Source organism: Plecotus auritus (assembly GCF_963455305.1).
Source record: "Plecotus auritus genome assembly, chromosome: 5".
Classification (NCBI taxonomy): domain Eukaryota; kingdom Metazoa; phylum Chordata; class Mammalia; order Chiroptera; family Vespertilionidae; genus Plecotus; species Plecotus auritus.
Genome location: NC_137776.1, coordinates 47,531,336 through 47,555,763, shown reverse-complemented (window position 1 = coordinate 47,555,763; position 24,428 = coordinate 47,531,336). Strand labels below are relative to the sequence as shown.

Genomic DNA, 24,428 nt, shown 5'->3' with positions numbered 1-24,428 from the left:
ACATTTTTATCTGAAATAGTTTATAGCTTATATATAGTATTACATTTACCCTTAGCCTATTTATATATATTAGATCATGCAAAGATTACCCCTACCCACCCTCCAGTTATCAAGGTCATTAGGAACAGCCAATAAGTACTGATCATCTACCATGTTCAAGACACTGCATGACTTACAAAAAAAATGCCAAAAACATTTCGTTCTTCAGGGTCCTTGTCCTCTCCCTCTTAAAAAAAATTTTTTTTTTATTGATTTCAGAGAGGAAGGGAAGAGAGATAGCAACATCAATGATGGGAGAAAATTATTGATTGGCTGCCTCCTGCATGACCCACACTGGGGATTGAGCCTGCAACCTGGGCATGTGCCCTGACCGGGAATTGAACTCTGACCTCCTGGTTGATGCTCGAACACTGAGCCACCCCACCCTTCTCTCCCTCCTTATGTTTTTACTCTCTCTCCTGTAAAAGCCCCACATGTATATTAACATTCCCAAACAGAGCCCAACTTCAGACTATGTATCTCTCTGCTTATTGCATGTGGCCACGTTTGATGTGACCCTAAAATGTATTTAGTCCAAAGTATTGATCTTTTCATCTTCTCTCTATCCCCTAAAAAATTATTCCTGCCTTCTCTTTCTCAGGAAGTGGCTATGCCAGCTTCCTAAACCAGGAATTAGGAGAAAAGGAATTGAAGCTTGATTCCAGAGCTCCTGTTCAACCGTTGCGCTCTATTGCCTCCTTATTTGATTGCATCTTTGAGTCCTTCTCCCCCATATCCAGTTGTGCAGGCCCAGTTGGTTCTGCCTCCTACATGTTTTTGGACTTTGGTCCACGTCTGCCCTTTCCCCCAGCCGCACTACGGGCATCCTCATCCCTCTCTTGGACTAGACCTGGCACACACAGGTCTCCTTGCCTCCAGTTCCGTTTTTCCCCAATATACTCTCCCCTCTGCACATTTGACCACTCATTCCTCTGCTAAAAGTCATTCACTGTTTCCATTTCTCTCAGAGGCTCTTCTGGAGCTGGCCTCTGTCTTCCAAAATCGCATGCCTATTTCTCTGCTGACCTTTTTTGTAAGGCTCTTTCTTCTGCCTAGAAAACTGCTTTTTCTCCCCCAGCTCTCTAGTCTCTGGTTAATCCCAATTTGTTCTTTTAGTCTTAGCATAAGCATCATTTCTTCCAGGAAGCATCCTCTGACCTGCTTACAGTTAGCTATCCCTGCTTGTTAGTTACATGGCAATCTCTCCTTTCAGCGTGAAATCTCTCCCACTTTATTATAGATGTGTCTTTTATCATCTCGCCCATTAGAATGTAAGCTCCATAAGAGCAGAGACAATGATAGTGTTGTTTACCTTTTTCTTCCAGAATGGAGCACGTGGCTTTGCTCAGCAAATATTTGTTAAATAAATGAATGTATGAATAACTGAATGAATGAATATTGTCCTTGCCTTCAAGAAAATTACTCCTCACTTGTGAGGAAAAAAACATATATACTATGAAGTAATAATACTACTGACTTCCTTAGTACCTTGTTGGCGGCCTCGCGGCAGAACCCAAGTAAAATTTTGGTTCTCCTGACTGCTACTAATCTATGCTTTTCTGCCGGACAGTACGCTAAATGTCTTAGAAGCCTTTTTAAGTACCTCATGGAATTCTTGTTTTGATTTTGTTTTCATGTCAGCTCCTTCTTTCAGAATCTTTCAATGTGCAGTAACCACTCTAATTTTACCCATCATGATGCTATATGGAAGATAGAAATAGAACTTTATGATATTTCAGTATAAGATAAACAAAGTAGATGATTTTCATAATTTATCTTTTTTCTTTTTTTTTTAGTTGTGATAGCTGCTGATGGGGTATTGAAGGTAGGACTATTTCTTTTAATTTTTAAAAAATTGTGAATTTCAGAGGTAGGTGTTTATGACTGTGTTTTTTATTAGTCATGAAATAGAAAGTTGATACTTATTTCTCTTCTCAGATCTGCGATTTTGGTGCCTCTCGGTTCCATAACCATACAACACACATGTCCTTGGTTGGAACTTTCCCGTGGATGGCTCCAGAAGTTATCCAAAGTCTTCCTGTGTCTGAAACATGTGACACATATTCCTATGGTGTGGTGAGTTCATTTCTCATTTCTTGTTGCTAAAGGAAATACAAAAAGCAAACAAACTACAGAAGTGGGATGCAACAATTTAACACAGTTTTAAGACAATGGTGTTTCTTGTGGAATGCCTGGCACAGTGTAATTACTAGAATGTTTACTTTGATCACTTTTATGCATCTGAGCTATTTTGTCCTATGCTGAGGGGAAGCCAGTGCCACTTCTAAGAGGCAACTTAGATGGAACCTAAGCTGGTGTTGGGCCTGAGGCACCCTGTGGCGAGTGCTTTCCTGGGTCGACATGACTGTAGAGTATCTAAGTCAATGGTAAAGTGGATTATTTGGAACAGACTTCATTGTACTGGAGCAGGAGCCAGCAAACATTGTCTATAAAAGACAAGACAGTAAATACTTTAGCCTTCGAGGGCCATTCATAGTCTTTACTGCATTCTGTGTGTGTGTGTTGGGTGTTTTCTTTAAACCCTTTAAAATGTTAGCACCGGTCTGCGTTCCTCAGCAGGCCACACTTTGCAGACACCTCTGTGGAACAAGAGGGATGGAAGATGAGCAACATGGCTGCAGAACAGTTCAGAGTGACTCACTGCTGTCACTTGCCCATGCATATAAATATACATCAGCATAGTTGGATGATTATAGTTTTTAAATTATTTTGCACATTTACATGAGTTAAGACTTGAGGCTCATTTTAGCACCCCACAGTCCTCATACGGGGCTTTTATTTTTACAATGCTCCCCACATCGTGGAATTTCCTGACCTCAGAAGTTTTACGCCTGAAAGACACGACTATGAGTTATGCATAGAGTGAGCTTTTGGTTTTAGTATTATTTCATTTACGAAAACAAACCTCACACATTGCCTTCTTCCATAGGCTTACAGTGGCAGGGACTTTAGTGTGAAATGGGCCCGCCTGCTTTCCTTTAGCTGAAGTAGAATATTAGTTGCAGTAGCCAAGAAAAACAAATCCCTTTTCACACGTAAACCATAAAAGATACTGAGAGGTGACTCCTGTTTGCGGCGCTCAGGATTTCTTCCTATTCCATTGAAAATCTCTTTCACTCACACACATAGACCTCTCATGCTGAACACAGTGTGAACCACCTTTCCAAAGCTGCACATGCTCAGTTTGGTTTATTTAAAAGCTTTCCTTCTAGTGACTGTGCAGTGCCTTTCAGTCTTCGGCCTGGGCATTTCTCCTTGGGAGTTAGGTTTTCTACGTGTTTACTGCCCCTGCCTTTGTTTTGTTTTGAGGGACTTAACAAGTTCTTAATAAATGGTTCTGTCAAGTAATTTAACTGATTTCAGCACCTGCTTCTGAATATCAGTTTTACATTCATGTTAGGGTGGTCTCTTAACGGGTGAAAACAAATGCCTTTTCAGTGAATCTGTTTGTTTTAAAACAGCTTCTGTTTTACTGAAGAGAGTGCTGGTTATTCTTACCCCATAGCTATATAGGCAGAATTCCATTCAGAAAAATGCATATATCCTAATTTAATAATAAATGGAAATTGGGATTTTATTTAATTCTGACCCCTTCCCACCTTCTGTTCTAGATAAACACCATTAGTGAAAGAAAAAGTACCAGGCCTGCTTTCCAGAGCCTTTGTGTTTAAACGATCAATAATAAAAAAGAAAACCAAGGAGGTATTCCATATTCGATGTAGGTGTTACCTAAAAGCAGGAGAGGACAGTGGTTAGGGAGGGGCCTGGTTGGTTTCAGAAGTTTTCAATGTATAAATTTTGAGAAGGATACCAAGCTAGGAAAGCAATGTGGTTATTTAGAATTTTTGATGTCCTTTCAAAACTAGGTGAGTAGCCAGGACTCATTTCTCAGAAGGAGCATCTCTTTGCATAAATGATCCCATAATATATTAGAACTCTGTTCTGTTCTTTGAGCCCCTACACACACAACAGTCACAGACAGATGAATAAGACCATTTTAAAAAGTTGTCCTTGCCCTAACCGGTTTGGCCCTAACCGGTGTGGCTCAGTGGATAGAGCGTCGGCCTGTGGACTGAAGGGTCCCGGGTTCAATTCCAGTCAAGGGCATGTACCCTGGTTGCGGGCACATCCCCAGTGGGGGTTGTGCAGGAGGCAGCTGGTCGATGTTTCTCTCTCATCGATGTTTCTGGCTCTCTATCCCTCTCCCTTCCTCTCTGTAAAAACTCAATAAAATATATTTTTTTAAAAAAGTTGTCCTTTTTGGAAACCTTCCCCCAAGTTCCCAATATATTTTTGCTTTTTTTTTAGACTTGCTATAGGAATGTAGCCCCTAATATTATCAAAGTCCCTAGCCCTCCCCAGCTTGCTAATCCTGTTGCTTCTGAACACATGGCAAGACTAACCAGCCCTAAAATAAATGGGCTGCGAATGCCAGGAATGGGTCTTGTGATCCTGCCTTCCAGGCTGGTGCACTTTGCTAGGCAGGCAGTTGTTCCTCTCTCCACTTTAGAAGAGATTTTTCTACCCCCTTCTGATGACGGCTCTCGAAGGACCCAACCAGGAGTATTTAGTAGGTTACCCACACACTCAAGGAAAGCAATCATCATGGCAGAAGCAGCCTCCGAGAACACAGGCCGGGCACTCTCTGAAAACAAAGCTTCCCTGATGACAGCGCAGAAAGCATTACCTTTTGAGAAGCTGCTCAGCCAAACCAGGTTTGAAAATAAGAGTGGCTGAGAGAGAGCGCGTCACCGCCAGTCTGGCCTGTGAGCCCGCTCCAGAGCGGGCAGCTCAGGTAACGGCTTCCCATTATTAGTAAAAGCCAAGGCAGGAAAAGTACACTGCCGGGGCCAAGTTTCTCTTCTGTAAACTGAAAATAGAAAACTTCCTTGTGAGCAGTTTAAATGGGAGGGCGTCTCAATGTAAAACAAGTTGGAAAATATGTTCAGGGTGAAAGGTCACAATGTTTGGCCTGCATCCCCATAACTGATATTTTCGGGCAGAGTCTAATATATTTTTAGACCTCCAGATGACTTCCTCAACAAAGTTGCCTTTTTGTGTGCCAAATGTCATGGTGTTTAGTGTAGGAAAAGCTGTTGTCCTGTCTCAGACCTCCTACTCTTTGATACATTCCTGGATCTGATGAGTTAATTATAGGAAGTCGGAGGATGTGCTGATACTGGAATTAGACTACGGACCTCCTTGGGGCTTCGGAACTGAGCGGTTCATGACGCCATCCCGATAGGTTTACCTCCATCAAGTGGCTCCCTCAGCTAGAGTAGCTCTTTAGAGACATGGAGAGGGAGGAAAGAGAAACTGTCTTATTTTCCCAGAGTTAGAACTCTTAGAGAAGTATTAACTATGATCTTATTAGATTTTGGACATTTTCCAACTACATACTTTGGAATCAAGAATGACATAAATCTTTTTCTGCTGTTATTCCCCAAGCTCTTGGTTTTGCATTTTCCCTCACAAACCCGGTCTGTCTTCATGTCTGGACGTGCACAATATATTGTGCGTGCGGGCCGGACTCCGAAAGGGGGGAGCGAGGCTGCTCACCTGAACGTTTTGGATCTGGTGCATTTGATTTATTTGAGCCTGATTCCCATTCTCCTTAGGAATGTCAAGTCCATTAATTTACTTGCGCTTCCTATCCCTTCCCCTCCCCAAACCCAACACCAGGGGAGCGGTAAATGCAACGAAGTGAGGAGCTTCATTTCCTGCTCAGCCCTCTCCAAGCCCCTGCCCCTGCCCTGTGCAGGCCGTCCGTCAGGTATGATTGCATACCTGCCTCGTCCTTCCTTTACTTACGGTCTTCCCCAGAATCATCTCCTTCTGGGATGCCCCTTACCTTTTCCTAATACCTTCTGTTCCTCAAATAGAATTATTCAGAAGCTCCTCAAAGGAAGTACCTTACACATTTGATTAAAAGCCCAAAGAGGCTTCAGTGAATTTTTTTTCTCCTGTGTGAGCAGCATCTGCCAATTTCCCTGATTTTCCTGCTAATTATCTGCATGTCAGCCAGAATTCATTGAAAATGTTATGGCTCAAATAATATGTATGGCTCACATAGCATCGACTGAGGAAATAGTGGATATAGAGCTAACGGCTTATAGGAGTTGCTGGAGTACAGTATATATCTTCAGTCTATATTCTTACTTAGCAATTTTGTTTGTTTTTAGAACCAGATAAATTTAAATCAGAACTGCTGAATTTGTTTCTGCCATGGCCCCACCCCTGAAATATGGCATGTCACCTTCTCCCTGTGCTTCAGCTTTTCCTTCTGTAGGGTTACATGGGGTTGAGAGTTTGACCTTCAGGGTAGGACGGCAGGTTCCTGTTCGAGCTCTGCCACTTGATAACTGAGTGTCTTGGGCAAGTTTATTTAACTTTCTTTAAGCCTTAGTTTCCTCATCTATAAAATGAAGATACTATCTCTCCAGTGGGTCAATATTAATCTTGATAACATATCTAAAGGGTTTAACAGTGCCTGGAACATAATCAGTCAGTCAATGATAGTGGTTGTTAGGATTATAATTGATAAAATCATAATTACTTTTCTTTTTGCACTTCACAAACTATTGGTAGACTCAAATTTTGATGCTCAATTGTATCAATAGAGAAAATAACTGGGCGTAAAAATCTCCATTACTTAATGTTTAAAGTGAAACCAAAATCATTGGCTGCTCTCAGCCTTCCCAGAATCAATTTGCTTTCTTTGGGCACGCCAGTGCCAATTTATTAATCATGCTGATCTCAAGGCTGCGGACAGGTGGACACACACATCGATTCTCTCTCACACACACATTCTCAGTCTATATATGTACATAAAGTATTTATTACATTTTAGAATATAGTATTAACAAATTATGGATGAAAATTAATCCCTTAGACTAACACATTTTGAGATTTTCTCCAAAACACAAAATCTAAACGTTACAATTTTGCAAGTACCTACTATTACGGGATAAGTGGTTTAGCCAGTGATTTAGATTTGGGGCTTGATTATTTTTTATGATGAGACCATATTGGACCTTTAAAAATGTTTTAATTCCTAGTTATTATTTATTTTATAGTGAAACGTATCAGAGATTGAAGGTGGGAAAAGTTTTAACTAACAAAATATAAAATCTAATTTATGGGTATACGTGAGAATTCTAATAACTTACAAGATAAACTTAAATCACTTAAGTCCATTGTTCTCATAAAAATTGAAGTCTGGCTCTAGATGTTCTAATTTCTAAATCAGAATTTTTCTATTTAAAAAATGTATATAATATATGGAAGGAGTCCTATGCATGAATATATACATTTTGCCCAAGTTTCTACAGATGGGATTGGTTGTGTCTGGTAATTGGATACAGTTAAGTGTTACATAAAGTTTCAGTAATATGCCAAGATATAAAGTACAAGAATAAAAATTCCATTTTCTTTTTGTTCCAGGTTCTCTGGGAGATGCTAACAAGGGAGGTCCCCTTTAAAGGTTTGGAAGGATTACAAGTAGCTTGGCTTGTAGTGGAAAAAAACGAGGTAAGACTATGATTCTCCATTCAGGTACATAGATCAGAAAACAGTATTGGGGTTTTGCAAAAGACTTTTTCATCTTCTTCAAATTGAAAGTAAGTTCACGCTTATGGAAAGATTAGCAGTAGGAGCTAACACAAAGGGTCAAAGTGATGTTATTCCTCATGAATGGACCCTTTACATCTAATTGTTGCAGCCTCACGTCGTGATGCTGTAGATCAAAAATTGTACAAGTACTGTACTAGTTTCTCAGTCTCAATTGTAAAACCTAGGGGTTTGTTCTTAGTGATGAAAGAAGCCATTGCGTCCAAGGTAGGGGAACAGTTTAACTCCATCTCCTGCGTTTAGGACATCTTTTTTACTGGCTGAGAGTTGATATATCTGTAAGAGACCTTCAGCTACTTCAACTTACCTCTCCCAGCAGGAGTCACTATAGTACAAGAAACTGTCGCTTAGATGAGAATTTCAAAAATAAAAGAAGAAAAAATAGTTTCAAAAAAGGGAAAAATTACAGTTTTGCCACCTACGTTGAGCACTACATTGAAGATGAGCTCCTCGCTGGAATTGCCGAGGCAGTGGCATAACTGTGCGCTTCTTCATGCAGAGCCTTTCCATTTCAAAAGAACTTCAGTGGCGTAAACACCGTTTGTGCTGTGTCCCCAGCCTCGCTTTTCTTCTTCCCACAAATTGAGGCTTTCAGTTAGTTGGACCTATGAGCCTACATCAGAGGACATGGTACATTCATATCAAAGAGAGCAACTACGTTTTGAAAGGTTTAAAATTGTGACTGAAACGCACAGCCATGGAAATTTTCAGCATACGGATGAAGCATCCAGTTATCAGGGTATTAGGAGAACTTAGATCATGTCATGGAAGCACGCGGTTGTCTTTGCAATGCAAAACAACTTCATTGCACAGAACTTCTTCATTTCCAGACCTGGTGTGTGCCCCCTACAAAGGGTACGAGTGTAACCTGAGGATAAAATAATTTGCAAAAGATGAATATCTATAGAGAGAGAGTCCCTTTTTAATGCTTTAAAAGAATTAGATAGATCTACTCCCCATGTGAGTGCAGGAACAAACTAGATTAATCAAACAGCTGCTATTGACTAAGAGAAAGCAGGTTTCCATATTTTAGATCACATAATCCAGAGTTATTAATTTGTCCTCCTGAGCCATTGGGAATGGATGAAATGTTTGTGATGACTGAACTTGATAGGAGAGCGCTGCCAATGTAAGAAAAATTAAAAGGAGTTACATTCAAGAATGTGTCTTACTCATTGTTTCACAGGAACTGCTCTGTTTTAATTAAATGTGGGAGTAATTCCTGGTGTGTTATGAAATCAGGTCTCGCATACAGGAGAACTGATATTTTCATGATATGAAAACCCACTTGTTCTGTTCTGTTTCTTTTGCCAGCGAGATGATTAGATATTTGGTTCTGGGTTTGCAAATGAGAGTGAAGAAAATTATTGACCTTCTGTTGACTTTGGAGCAGAACACTCAATATCATTTTTCCTCTCTACCTTGTTTTAAGATAAACTCTTTTTAAAGCTAACTGAACCCTCCAAATATGTATAGAATAATTAATCATTTAAGTAACATTTCATCTAAAGGATGGCAGAATAGGTATAAATCTAAAGTACTTTCAAAACATTGGAGTGTCCATCAAGGAATTTTAAAGCTGGAAAGAAAAATGAATTTAGAATGTGCCTTTGGATAGTTGACTGGGAATCATCCATAACCTTCAGAACCTCCTCAACATGTATACAAGGAGGCCATCTCCCCCTTATCCCCAGGGACCCCCTAAAGTCGACTACTGTTTCATCCATGGTGTGATCTTATGATCAGCTAATAACTGATGGAGACTGCTCAAATATCTCCCATACTGTAGTTATCACATACACTAGTAAGTTGAAAAAACCCATAAGGTGAAATAAGTTTTCTCAATTTTCTAATGAACTTCAGGAAAACTGGGCATTACAAATATATTTATTTATCTGTCCTTACTGTGCACAATATTTATTTGTCACAAATATGAAAATTAAGCATAAATGTAGTTTCCATTGCCATTGAAGAAGGTGTCTTGGGTTATTGAGTTGAAAAGACAAAGCTGTATTTTTATAAAAACAAGCCTCATTAAACAAAGGATGGTATGTTTAAATTTTCAGGGAGATATTTAAAATGTGAACTAGTCCCCCTAGAATGTACCTATATCCAAATATTAGGGTTATCTTTTCTTATTAACATTTTATTCTAAAGAAATGATAGAGTTACAGGAAGTTGAAAAATATCAAGAATTTCTGTGTATTCTCCCCCCAACTTCCCTACCCGTGACACGTAGGCATAGTATATCAAAACCTGGAAATGGACATTGAAACATTACTCTTAACAAGACTGTAGACCTTATTTGGTTTCACCATTTAAGGTTGCTTTTTGCATCTATAGGAAGATCAGTACTGTCTAAAAATTATATCTGAAGGTCTTTGCTTCTAAACCCTAAATAATAAAATAAAATCTTTAAACAATAGTTTTTCCTAATATTAAATCCTATTAAAACCAGATACATAAAGCACTGTTAAACTTTACAAAGCAAACAACGAACACTTATAGAAGGCATGAAATTAAGACAACATTAATAATAAATATCTTAAATGTGACAGATATGGCCCAGCCAGCTTGGCTCAGTGGTTGAGCATTGACCTATGAACCAGGGGGTCATGGTTCGATTCCCAGTCAGGGCACATGCCCAGGTTGCAGGCTCAATCCCCAGTAGGGGGCATGCAGGAGGCAGCCCATCAATGATTCTCTCATCGATGTTTCTATCTCTCTTGCTTCCTCTCTCTTCCTCTCTGAAATAAATAAAAACATATATTTTTTAAAAGCCTGAGTCTAGATTTAACTGACCTTGTCAGATCGTTTAAAATATTATGTCTCCTTGTACAATGTCCCAGATAGGGTATCTAAAAAGTTTGTCAGTAAAAAAAGACAATAGAAATGATCAATATTCATATTCATTCTGTTCACATTTCAGTTCTTGGGAAAAAAATGTTGAGGTAAAGTTGTATTGCAAATGTTATCCTTTATGAAAAATTATTTTTCATTACTCATGAGGCACATTCAGTTGCATAATTGTAATTACTGTCTGTTTTATTAGTTGCCACCCAAACCATCTTATTTTTAAGAAAAGTAAACACCTGATTTTTCTTTTGACCTTCATCAAAAAGTCCCAGTTCACATTACAGTTTATTATCAGTACCTTGTATGCTATTCTATGAAATCATTAGGCTGGAAGATAAAAGATGTTTAGCATAGCCTCCAACTCGAAGAGAGTTTTTAATTTCATTTTTTATTTTCTTTTATATTGGTTTTAAGGTTATCTGTAATTCCAAATATAGATTATCTGTTTTCTTGCCAAGGCAACAATTTTTCTACTTTTACACATAGCCTCCCCCCAACTCATTTCAGTTTTAAGTTTCCTATTTGCAAAACTTTTTTGTCAAACAATACTGTGGAATAAATGTTCCCAGTACTTCTTAGTACAGCAGTTCTCAATGCCAGCACCCCCAGTGCTTTTTATAACTGTGTGTTAATACCCACCTCTACTTCCATTAAATGAAATTCAGAGGTAATACAACCTACCGATACACATTAGATTTTAAGTCAATATAATGCTCTAATGGAATATAAAGAAGAAATTAATGGAATGTGTATTGAACTTGCAATGTGTGAATGTTCAGGCATGACCACAGTGAGGTCATGGAGCAGTTTTAGGTGCTGGCACCTATGGATAAATAGACTTCAATAGCTACAAACGCACATCGAGTTGGGTTAATGACTCCAGTACCATGCATGAGCAACCATGTTGTCTGTGACATTTTCCAAAACTTTTAGTTAATGCAAAACTCACTCACCCCTTAACTTATTTCATTTGGTAATTGCATTCTTAGAACATTCAGTGCAATTAAAAATACTTTGTGTTTATTTGTAAGTCAGTGTTAGATTCTAGGCTCAGATAATTGTAAACCTCATTGTTCGCTTGTTTTACTGACATGAATGCACATGGGGCATTTGAAGTTGGATGGAATATAAGCGAGTTCTTAATCAAGTAGGACTTCCCTGCATATTGAAGGCTGGCTTGCATTCTTGACCTACTTCAGGGCAACCCACCAGTTTTTAAAACAAATAAAAATGCTCGCATGGACTTCTAAACAGCCTCCAGGAGCATTGTATGTTCTGTGAGAACCACTGCTGTGGAATGTTAGGACAGCACTGATCCTCACATTGTCATCTTTGTTGTACCAGGTCCTTACCGTTTATGAGTTTGACTAAAACGAAGCCATAATGAGCCATGCATTCAGAACGTCCTGTTTACCAATGGCGGAGTGTGCACTTCATCAAACTGTCTCTGTGGTTGTCTGTAGTGAAGATGTTTTCACAGTTGTCCATCTACTGCCAAAACCGAACTGGTTTCCGAGTTGCCCGGCCTGTTTGCATATTTCACAGTTGCCTATAAAAGTGCAGTAATAGATTTGTGGTTTTAGATTGTGTATTTAAGTTCAGACTTGCCCCTCTCCTTCTGTAGTTTCTTTTAGACTTGATTTTTTTGTTTAAAGCATTTGTTGTGCTGAACCTGATTCTCCATCCACTGTGATTATTTTTGCGGAAAAGTACAAGTGTCTTCAGAGATTAGATATTATGACTCTAAACATAAACTCTCACCTGTCCTATATTAATCAATGGAAGATTTAAATGCAATGCCTTGTTCATGCTCTTAATTCTTTTATGACCCTTCAGTTAGTATTTGCTTTCCTTAGTGAGCAATCCTTACGTTTCATTTTGCTTTTACTGTCTGTGGTAGAGATTAACCATTCCAAGCAGTTGCCCCAGAAGTTTTGCTGAACTGTTACATCAGTGCTGGGAAGCTGATGCCAAGGTATGTATATGTTTTCTTGTTGCTGTTCAGAACTCTGGAATTTTACTTGTTTGGCTTTGAATTTGGGGATGGGGGGTAATAAAATCTATTACAAAGCAAAGCTGGGCTGCTGTTCCCCAGATTGACTGTGAAGGCTTTTTGTTCACATCTGCTTATCTTGACCCCTAGAAACTCAATAAAATTGGTCTTTTTTACAGCACTCTGACATTCTTGACTCAATAAAGAGAAATTTGTTCCTTTCTTTTTCATCTTTAATGGTAACTATTGCACCTTCATGTTTTAAAGATGGCTAGCACACAGTGCTTATTATATGTCAGGCACCGTTCCAAATACTTTATGTGTATTAACTCATTCCTCACAATAGCTCTATGAAATAGGTACCTTCATTATCCTCATTTTATAGATGAAGCATCAAGGCACACTGAGGTAGAGTAACGAGCTCAAGGCCACACTGCTAATACGTGGTGGGGCTGGACACGAACCCAGGCAGTCTGACAGGAGTCCCTGCTCTTGACCACTATACTCTATTGCTCTTGTAACCAAAGACCAGAAGTAGCCCTTGGAGAGAACCTTGATACCTACTTCCTGTCCAGTTTCAGTGATGTTTTTTAGACAATCACAATGGAGTTGGAGAAATTCCAAACTTTGGCTTTCATGTGGTTATCACATTTAAGCATGAATGGCCCATTTCCTTTCCCTACAAAGATCATTTTAAAAGACTCTCACATACATACGGAAATATTTATAGATAAAATGATAGGCTAGTCTTGGATTTGCTTCAAAATAAATTGAAAGGAAATGGTTGATGGTATAAATGAAATAAGATTAGCTATAAATTTTGAAGCTGAGTGATAGGTATATGGAGGTTCATTATATTATTCTATCATTGTGTATGTTTGGAATTTTCCATAATAAGTTAAAAATAAAGAGTCTCACAGATTAAACATTGCCTATAGTAAGAGAATTATACTCAAGAAAGGAACTAAAATTTTATCGTTTCAATTTGTCCAGTTTTTCATGGAAATATATCTATTGCAACCTGACCTTTTATAGAGATCTAAAAATAAAAACTTAAGGATAAAATTTCTTCCTTAATTTAAACCCAGTTCCAGTCTGGCCCTCAAGAGGAATGAATGATAACATATAGTACATGTTTCTCTAGTGGGAATAAGTTATAATTGGTGCGTATGGGAATTGTGTTAGTATAACTCAGAATTCCCAATGAATCATATGTAACATTTCCCAGCACTTTGTTCCGCACCACCAGGTGAGAACAGCTGACATCAGGTATGGCAGTAGCCAGCAGTGCAGCAGCGCCCCTTCCACCTGCCTGCCCCTGCTGCCGGCTGCCGGCTTTGTCTTGGAAGGGTTTGCTGCCGTTCTCCCCGCCCCCCTCTCCCCCTTGAGCATTTGCCTTTCCTCTCATTACCAACAGCCTCCACCTTTGCTTTTACTCCTGTTCATCAAACTGCCTTTGTCTTTTAACAAGTAGAGTCCTTTAAAATGTGTAAACTGTGCTGGTATTTTTATTTAGGATAGCTGTTGTTTTTATTAGTATTCCGTGACAAAGTTACATAGGTTTTTGAGTGGTCAGCCCTATTCCTGTTTCAGCCCTATTCTTTTAGAGTGAGATTTTCCAGACTATGGGGATTTTTAAGCATTAAGATAAAGGCCTGCACTTTGTAACTAATCCAGTAGAAACTATAAGTGGCTACTTGCAAGCTTGCTGTAGGACAGTTACTTTGTACTGTTCAAATACTACCCTTTTCATACCCTTCCTAACAGCTATATATCCATGGTGGCATATACAGTAATTCCGTCAGTATTTTCCTCTCTGACATTTAAATAGAAATTTTACCTGAAATTATTTGCATTGAATTAGATTAGTGCAACTAGATCCCTATAATTGTAATTATATTTCAGTATGCAAAGCAGGTTGCGAATTCCTTAATCAGAAACTCTGTACTACCTTAATTAAAATTCTGAGAATGTACATTTATGGTGCATTAATGAAATGGTAGTATAAACACCTATCGGCACAGAACATTAGACCCCATGTTGGTGCCGTGAAGTTGACATGTCTTTAACATGTGCTAAGCTGAACTTCCTTAGGACCAAAGGAATCTTGTGTTCTAGCCGTGTGAAGTATAAAAAGAAAGTTTGATTGGTTTTTATTTCCTAAATTCATGACATTTTGTTTTGGTACAACTAATACATGGCACCTGTTCTTGATCTGATTACACACCCAGCCACAGCCCACCTTCCCAGCTCCATTGCTGAGCTCCTCCAGACACACCTCCCACCTTCATTCCCAAACATGCTCTCCCTTCCTTTCTTTCCTCCCCTCATCGCTTCATCGTCAAGCGTCCCCTGTTACTCTGTTTACTCTGGCCTATAATTAGTGTTTCTTTTCCTAACCCACAATCTGGGCTAGGCCTTACCTTGTATTGTTGTATTTTTTACAGTATCTTTTCTTCCTAAATTGATTGCAGGATATATAAGGGAATAGAGCTAGTTTTAATATGTGTTTCTCTATAGCACCTTACATAAGTGAGTATTAGATGCCCAGTTTGTGGTTGACTGAAGTAGCCAACCGAGGCTTATTTTAGTTCTCTGGCTGGAAGTACATAGCATTTCAATCAGAAGTTGGTGCCAGACCTGTGCACATATAATAACTGGTTAAAATTTTTTTTCCAGTCCTTGAGTTTTAGAATATTAACACATAGATTAAAATATTCAGCTATAAAAATGTGTTCTTTTGCAACGAGGAGGAGGAAATGTGTACAAGATCAAGCTGGTTTTAGGTTAATGTCCGGTCATTCCAGTGGCTTACCCCCAGGTCTCAAAATATTTCAGTGAAGAAAAGAAGGAAGTTAAGGTAGGTATTGGTTCAAGTTCTAAAGTGACATTTCTAAATAAGAAAAAAATATAACAGTTAAAGCCCTGAATCTGAAAGTAAGTACTATTTTACCCTCATGTGATAAAGCATTCTGAAGGGTTATGTGCATGGTCCCTGGCTCTGTGGCCTGCTTCCTGTGTGATGCTGGACAGTTGTTACTTCTCTGAGACTGATTTTCCTTATCTATAAAATGAAGATAACTAACGAAACCTGTGTGCAGATGCTTAATAAAGGGCCTCGTTGTGATTTTTAAGTAAGGAACGCCTGCATAATTCCTGAAAGGAAATTAAGTTCCTTCAGAGGAACTTATATAAGACCTTAGCCCAAATATTGTCTTCTGCAGTCAGAATATTCATAAACTATCATTACCACAAAAGTCTGCATTGGTGTTGCTTTGTTAAATGTTCACTTTGATAATTTCTTTCTGAGAGCGTATTCTATTGATAAAATTAAGATTTTTTTCTAGGGGTACTTGTCATCCAGTTACAAAAGAATTTCACCTCATTGTAAGAATGATTATGTAGGAATATATTATTTAAAACTTCATTATTTCTTCTGCCTCTTTAATGCAAAATGAAAATCCTATATTTGTTATATAATTTGTTCCTATACAAATAATTAAAATTTTGCAGCCTTACACATAGTGGTAGAAATTAAAATGGGAACAAAGTTAAAAGAAGACAATATTTTTCAAATTTCCTATTTATAGCATTTTTCTTTTTTGCTTATTAGAAGGCTTGATATATATTAGTGACATTTTGCTACTTTTGCCCTCTCTTAATCACACACACACACACACTCTCAAAAGAACTCAGAAAAAAAAAACAACTCAGAATAAATATCTCCATTTTATATTCCTGAGAAATGGGAAAATTGCTTTTCTTAATGTAGGAAGCACTCAAGTCCTGAGAGCAAGCACCTCAACATTGTTCCTTCTTGTTTTTGTGCTCCTAAATTAAAATGCATGTTTTAATTGCTGCAACTGTAATTTATTCAGAAATGCTATAATTATGAGGCATGATGAAGAGAGAATATGCATCATACTTTTATTATCTTTCTCCATTTTTGGTTTAACCTTTTCTCTCAACCTTGGCTCCAGTCTAAAGAGATAGACTACTGTAGTTACTGCAAGCTAAAGAAATATATCTAACCACTCCCTTTTCAATGTCTGCTAAACAGTATCCTAGTGTTTCCAGCACCAAAGTTAGTTACAACGTGGAATGAATATTGAGAACAATGAAGTTATGATGGCTTTTAAATTGGGGAAATTTTCTGAGCAAGTGGTTTAGGAAATTTTGTTAGTTCTGATAAGTTTGTAAGTAGATTTTCCCCAAAAAATTTTATTGTACACATTTTCAAACATCCAGAAAAGTTGAAAGAATTTTACAGCGAATACTGGTACACTTATTACCTAGACTCTACCATTAACGTTTACCTGCTTGCTTTATCACATAGAGTTTGGACTTAACTTTTGCCTTTTAGGAGTCCTTAATCATACCCCAAAGAGAGAATTAGTACTTTCCTTACCTGAAGAAAAACTGAAACTATTCCAAACGTAGGCCTCAGATAGAAAAAAGGCATGAGTCTATCCTTATGAATAATTGGTTGAAAATAAGGAATACATTTCCCTAAACCTGAGTGGTCTGGCAGTTGGAAACTAACTAAATTGGGACTTTACATCCTATTTTATTTTGTCATCATAAGTTGAGTTTCTTACTACGCTTATAGATTTTCTCTTGAGGATCTATCTGAATTTCTAACAAGTGGTTATTTATTTTCTCTTCTTCAGAAACGGCCGTCTTTCAAGCAAATCATTTCAATTCTGGAGTCCATGTCAAATGACACTAACCTTCCCGACCAGTGTAACTCATTCCTGCACAACAAGGCCGAGTGGAGGTAGGTAGGCCTGCTCAGCAGGCACCTCCCCTGGCCTCAAGGGCCAGGACTAACTGAAGTGAAGGAGAGAACCAGGAAACTAGGTGATAATCCTGATTTCTAAGGATAGCTTAGGAATTGTGGCTTTTTATTTTGTTTTTAATATTTTTATTGATTTCAGAGAGGAAGGGAGAGGGAGGGAGAGATAGAAACATCAATGATGAGAGAGAATCATTGATCTGTTGCCTGCTGCACACCCCCAAACTGGGGATCAAGCCCACAACCTGGGCAGGTGCCCTGCCCGGGAATCGAACCGTGACCTCCTGGTTCATAGGTTGATACTCAATCACGGCCGGGCTTGTTTTGTTTTTGTGTTAAAAATCTCTGGAGATCTAATAAGTCTTCTATTCCATATGTAAGCAAAAATGAGAGTTCCCTCTGAGCATGTTGTATGAGTATCTGGAAAGAATATTGAAATCAGATCTTCTGAGACAGAGGACAGTTAGTTACCATTTCTCTGTGTACACTCTGTGTTAGGAAGCTTTGGCCCCTGTCCAGTGAGAAATAAAAATACTGTTTGCCTGGAAATTTGCAGAGCACTGTATGTTGATGGAGAAGGTAGGGAGACTATAAAAACACTTTTGAAAGAAAACTTTAGATGTTATAAATCCTATTAAATTGTGTCAAGTGTAAAACAAGTTCAGTAATGAGAAAATGGTATTGTGTGAGTGGAAGAAGTAAGCCTGGGATGAGACATTTGAGCCAGGTCACATGATGCTCGAATATAAATAGCATGTTTGGGAGCTGACATTATTCCTTCCTGACTCAGCAGAGACTTAAGTAACTGCATCTCTGCTCCTGAGAGCCCGGGCGGTAATGAGACTCCTTGCGCCACCTGCTGATGCCAAATGAATACTGCATGTGCTTTGAAAACTATGAACTTGTTTTCTCCTGTTCTTAGACATGTTTTGGGGCTGTTTGGTTGGTGTTTTACAATAACTTTATTTTTATTCTTTTGAAATCTTTATCAAAGGCCAGCAAGTTAAATGAATTTTTATTTAGGGACACAAAAGTAATACTGCCTGCTCTAGTCTAGGCACAAAGGATTTGGTTCTGGGCTGAAATAATTAACAAAACATATAAAATTAATATTTTTTCCCTACAATAAGAGTTCAGCGCAGATATACAAAATAGTTAATTCATATGAAGGGGTGCCCAATACTCTAGGACAGAAGCCAAAATATTTAATAAGACTCATGAGACTCACTTTACTCTGGCCCCAGAGCCTCATCTTAAGAGCATCGGTCTGTCCTTTATTTCTGGCTTTCAGTCCCTCAGAAGGTGCATAGTTCTTCCTCCCTCAGAGTTCTTGCAAAATATAGTTTGTTTTGTTTAAAATTCATCCCTGTTTAGAACATTCACAGTATATCAAGTAGATAATATTTTACCTATCAAACTGGTGAAGGTTAAAAAAGCGCTGATACCCCTCCAAGTACATGTACTGTGAGGCAGGCACTCTTACACACTGCTTGCAGGATTGTAAACTGATACAGCCTTCCCAGAAATCAGTTCAAATCAGGAACCTTTAAATTTTCCATATCATTTGTCAGAGAAATTCCATCTCTAGGAATCTATTCTAAGGAAGTAGAGATGTGGACAAAGATATATGCCCAAAGGGTTTTATGGTTAAAAATAAAAAGCATCTTCAAGCCTCACTGGTGTTGCTCAGTGGTTGGGCGTGGACACATGAACCAGGAGGTCACTGTTTGATTCCGGACAAGGGCACATGCCTGGAGTTGTGGGCTCGATCCCCAGTAGGGGGGCGTGCAACCTAATCTAGCTGGTCAATGATTTTCTCTCATCATTGATGTTTCTCTCTCTCTCCCTTCCTCTTTGAAATCAATAAAAATATTTTTTTTAATTTTAACTTAAAAATATAAAAATAAATGAAGCGCATCCCTGTTTACAACATCAACTCTAATGACAGAGAGCAGCTAAAATAACATGACTTTTAGGAAGTATTTCCTGGCCCCAGACTACATGAGGTTCCACTTTATGTGCTCGCAGAACATCTCCATCATAGCCCATGACTGCTATTGGAATTAATAAGTAATTTACAGTTTATTTAATGTGTGTGTCACTGGCTAAAATGCATCAGGTTCATCACTATACCTACAACATCTAAAAGGTGCCTTGATCATAGCAGTTGCTCAATAACTATTTGGGGAAGAGAATGCAATGGTGTTAATAATATATATAAAAGCAGTATAGTATTGCACAAGAGAATATAAATATGCAAGTTAATTTGTTTGCCACGACAAATATGTTCTTACATGCATTCATTCAAATATTTGTTGAACTTAGGCTGGGGCAAGGTGCCCTTCTAGGTATTGAGTTTGGTGATGAACAGATCAGTCCCAATGCACATGGAATGCCCAGTGTTGAACTATCTATACTAATAATAGAGGAATATGCAAATTGGCCGGGACGCCATCACATAACGACCAATCAGGACAGTGGTGGAGAGCTCTCAGCACACCTGTGCCGGGGCTCCGAAGGGTGTGGAGAGGAAGGGAGAGCAGATAGGCAGTTAGGGGGATCAGGCCAGGAGGGGAGCGCATATAGGCAGTTAGGGCAATCAGGCTGGCAGGGGAGGACAATTAGGGGGATCAGGCCGACAGGGGGGAGCAGTTAGGCAGTTAGGGTGATCAGGCCAGGAGGGAAGAGCAGTTAGGGGCATCAGGCAGGCAGGTGAGCGGTTAGGAGCCAGTGGTTCCGGATTGCGAGAGGGATCCCGGATTGGAAGAGGGTGCAGGCTGGGCTGAGGGCTCCCCGCCCCCCCACCCCGCCGTGCACGAATTTCGTGCACCAGGCCTCTAGTGAAATATAAGTATACAAATAATTATTACTATTTTGAGAAGTATTATGTCAGTGGAGTACTGGACATCTGAGAGCATATAACCATGAAACCTAAACTAGGCTGAGAATATAATTAAAGGATTCCCTGAGGAAATGCTGTTTGATCTGTTATCCAAAGCAGCGGTCACCAACCTTTCAGACCTCACAGACCACCAGTGATACATGGACCACCGGTTGGCAACTGCTGATCCAAAGGATTTGTAAGGTTTTAATCCTAATGTTAATACCCTGCTATTAAAGTATATCAACAAAATTCGGAAACAAGGGAAACGTTGGTAAGTTTTCTATATAGAAATGTAAAACCTCCAATGTCCAAAAACAGCATCCTGCTTCATAAATATAATTCTAAAACTAAGGCCACACTGTAACAGCATTTTGTCCTGTATGATAGATCAACAGTTCTAAAAGTTTGTGGTCTTAGGACTCCATTACACTCTGAAAAGTTATTGAGGACGCCAAAGAGCTTTTGTTTAAATGTTGCATCTGCCAATAGTTATCACATTCAAAATTAGAACTGAGGAAAATGTAAATATGTATTTATTGATTCATTTAAAAAATAATAAATACTGCTTCTGCATTCAGCCTGTGGCACTATCACATGTCACGAAGCCTCTGGAAGAGTCTGCACACTAGTGGGAGAAGGAGAGTAGCAAAAGCAAATCATCGATTTGCTTAATGTGCCTCTGAAAACCAATTGAACCTCTCAAATTCTTTGAAAAGCTTTCATGGGTCCCCAGACTGCACTTTGAAAACCACTGTGATAGACAGAGTTATTGTTTAAAAGAACATTTTAATTAAACTATCAAAATAAAGGACATGAAAAGGCAGTTCACCAAAGAAGAAACCCAGTGGCCAAGAAACATATGAAATATACTCAACCTCATTTAGCAATCAAGTAAATAACTATAAGGGAACACAATTCACTTCTCAGATTAGTGAAAATTTATATCATGAAAATACCCAGTGTTAGGAATTTTCTCTACCTTTCCGAAGAAGGTATTCCTAAAAAAAATGAATGAGAAGATAATGCAAGAATGTAGAACACCTCTATCCTTAGAATCAAAAAAGTGGAAATGGCATGAAGTGCAATAAAAAGGAGATTCGTCTTGTTTTTATTGTTTATTTGTGGTTTTTAAAAGTTACGATATCTCCATTCACAGAATAGTATGGAGCAATTCATGATATCAGAGATCTGATAAAAATTATTTTAAAATAGAAGCTATATGTTTATGTGTATATTTGTGTGTACATAGAAAAAAATATCAAAAGGTCATTGTTATCATTGGGTAATAAGATTATGGAAGAATATTTTCTATTTGTATATCTTTAATTTTTTTCTACAATAAACCTGGATTAGGTGAATAATAAACTTAATGTTTCAAAGGCTTCAAAATGAAAAGATAAGGGGAATAAATTGGTAAAACATTGTATTTTAGTAAAAGGTGAATAGTTGCCTAGAGGGCTGCCTCATTGTCTTTCAGGAACGAGTTAATCCTGAGAGCTGAGAGTATAGCTCTTTACCTGGACCACTAAACCACTGTTGAGATACAGCAGAGCTGTTTTATCTGAGCTTGGGCATTGGTTAAAAACATGGAAAGTAATATATTAATTAGAATAACAATAAACACAGCTGTCATGTATTACATTCTTACTAGATAGTTATACTTTATTCAGATTATCTTTTTTAATCCACATAGCAACCCTGACATCACAGATGCAAAAACCGAGGCCTGGACCGGTTGGGTAACCTGCCCAAATCATGTCGTATAAGATGGAGCCAGTAGAGGAACCCAGGTGGTCCGATCCCCAGGCCTGCAGTAGCACACGTGTGCAGTACTGTTCCGGGACTGTGGCCAGTGTCACACCATCCACTTATTAGCGTGCAGTGTTCACTTAACCAGGCTCCTTTTTAGCGAAGAGAAATATTACAGGGCATGATTGTTTTAGGTTATGAATAAGGTAAGACAACTGTTTCACTCAGTATACCAAGTGGTGAAAAGAATTAAATGTTTTGTTATCATCTGGATATTTCAAAAGACAACACATCAGACCACTCCTCTCTCTCCCCTCCCCCCACCCCACTTGGTCTGGTGTCTGAAACCATGTGGCTATTGTCCAAAGCGTGTATTGAAAATTAGAGTCACAGTGAAGTCAGATTCCAGTTCTTCTCTGGTGTTTCTGGCAAATGCTTATTTTCTAGTTGAGCTTCCTCTATACAAAGACCAGATGGAGCATCTATCCAGTTTTAGAAAGTTAAATGATTATTCTGGAAATTCTTTTTAAAACTAGGTTATTAAAAACCACCTTAACTATGTTCTTTCCTTTGACCTAATGAATAATAGGAAAGAAATCTTGTCTACATTTCTTGCTCATCACACCTTCAGCTTGTTTCTCCTCCCTTGGCTTACTAGCAATAATGGCAGTGGGCATTCAGAACAGAAAATATGTCATCCTGTTTCAGTTGTCATTGCCCCGGGGGGTCGTCTGCGGCCTGTGGGAACCTGTGCTCTGTGAGCTGGGTGGTGTGTGAAGGAGCACTCAGATCTCTGTCTCCGCAAAGCGCTGTGGGTTGTGGTCTGACTTGTGATCAAAAACTCTCCCTGGGGCATGGCTTCTTAAAAACAAAGATCAAAAATATTTAATCTTTGCTATTTGGATATTAGCACAACTCATTTAAGACATAAGAATAAATATAATCTACACATTACATACTTATGTAATATATATATATAATAAAGCTGTTTTTTACTAATTGACCTTTTATTTCAAAGGAAGTTTCTATCTAATAAAAGAAGATAAGTATAGTTCATCGCCTGTTATTAGCATATGGAAAATTCATAGTAGTGGCAGTCAACCTTCGTTAGGTTTTGTTTAAGAGTAAAGCTGTAATTTTCATCAGTTAAAACATTTAAACCGTATTTTTTACAACAGGAAAGTTATATAAATGCATTAAGAGGTGCATTTGGATGCAAAACAACACATCAACAAAAGCAAGGACAGCAAGGGGCACAGGCTGTTTTACTCTCTTTCCCTCTCATTGACTGAAGATGGCTCTTTGTTACGAAAGTTGAACCTAAGGTTTTCCACATTGATTTTCCTCCTCAGTACTCTATTTGAAAAATAAAAACAAACTTATTTATGAATGGGTATTACATTTATGTCTGATATCATACATGGGGACTATCGTGTGACTTTATTGTTTTTTAATTTTCAAATGGCACCAAGGAAGTAAAGTGTCAGACCCAAATCTAGACCCATCTCAATAGCTGTTCCCTGAGTTGGAATTTGCCAATAATTGTCTTGTCTGCATTCGTTTAGTTCTCATCTACAAGGACATTGGAATAAGCTGTCCACTTACTCTGATTTTCCCGGGAAATGAAAAAAAAAAAAGGCAGATTTTGGTCACATATATTCATTAACTTAGATCTGGGGGCTTCTACTTTCCATAGACAAGGTCTCAGCCAGAATTTCCGAGTCTGCCATGCAGGTTTGTCTTCGTGAAACCTGGAAACAGCTGTTGGCAGCGCTCAACAGCTGCTCTACACCTCTTTCCAGACTCTTCCTGCTCTGTGTGCCCTCTCCAGCCTTTCTTCCCTGGGGTTCTCCCTCCCTCTCTCCATCAATCTCTCTCCCTCCCTCTCTCCATCTCTCTCTCTCCCTCCCTCTCTCCATCTCTCTCTCTCTTTTTCTTTCTCTATTTTTTTTTTCATTACTGTTACTTTTCTCATGGGCTCTTCAGAAACTCAAGGGAAAGAACATCCAGCTCTCAAAGGATAAGTTTAGACTTAAACATGGTCGTCCTGAAAGAGGAAAAAAATGCATCGAGCCATCTTATCAGCTTCAATTTCTATGAAGTGGTGAGGTTGGTCGGCCTCTACAGACTCAGGAGGGGGCTTTCTTTTAAAACTATTAGTTAAAAAGGACCCTGGAGTATATATGGCCCAGAATTTCCTACACTTGCCTAATGGTAAAAGCTATCTGGATCTTTTATTAAATAATATAAATTCCTAGGCTCCACCCAACCCTACTGAATCATGAGCTCTAAGGAAGGATCCTAGAAATCTGAGTTTTGTTGTATGGGTTTGTTCGTTTGTTTGTTTTAACCTGCTGTGCAGATAATTATTAGGATCAGGCAAGTTAGGAATCCCTGATGTAAGATAACCACCACCCCTTACAACTCAGGAAACAGAGTCAGCTTAATCAATTGATTACTTG

At 38.6% G+C, this 24,428-nt stretch overlaps 1 protein-coding gene across 3 annotated transcripts in view; it reads left to right on the top strand.

Moving 5' to 3' along the window:
• MAP3K20 (mitogen-activated protein kinase kinase kinase 20) overlaps positions 1 to 24,428 on the top strand; it is a 145,913-nt gene that overhangs the window by 69,590 nt on the left and 51,895 nt on the right. For all 3 annotated transcript variants that reach the window (XM_080668455.1, XM_080668456.1, XM_080668457.1), the window contains exons 6-10: positions 1,836 to 1,864; positions 1,978 to 2,115; positions 7,504 to 7,590; positions 12,446 to 12,520; positions 17,209 to 17,315. In XM_080668455.1, the coding sequence (XP_080524581.1) occupies positions 1,836 to 1,864; positions 1,978 to 2,115; positions 7,504 to 7,590; positions 12,446 to 12,520; positions 17,209 to 17,315 (436 nt within the window). The remainder of the gene's footprint in view (positions 1 to 1,835; positions 1,865 to 1,977; positions 2,116 to 7,503; positions 7,591 to 12,445; positions 12,521 to 17,208; positions 17,316 to 24,428) is intronic.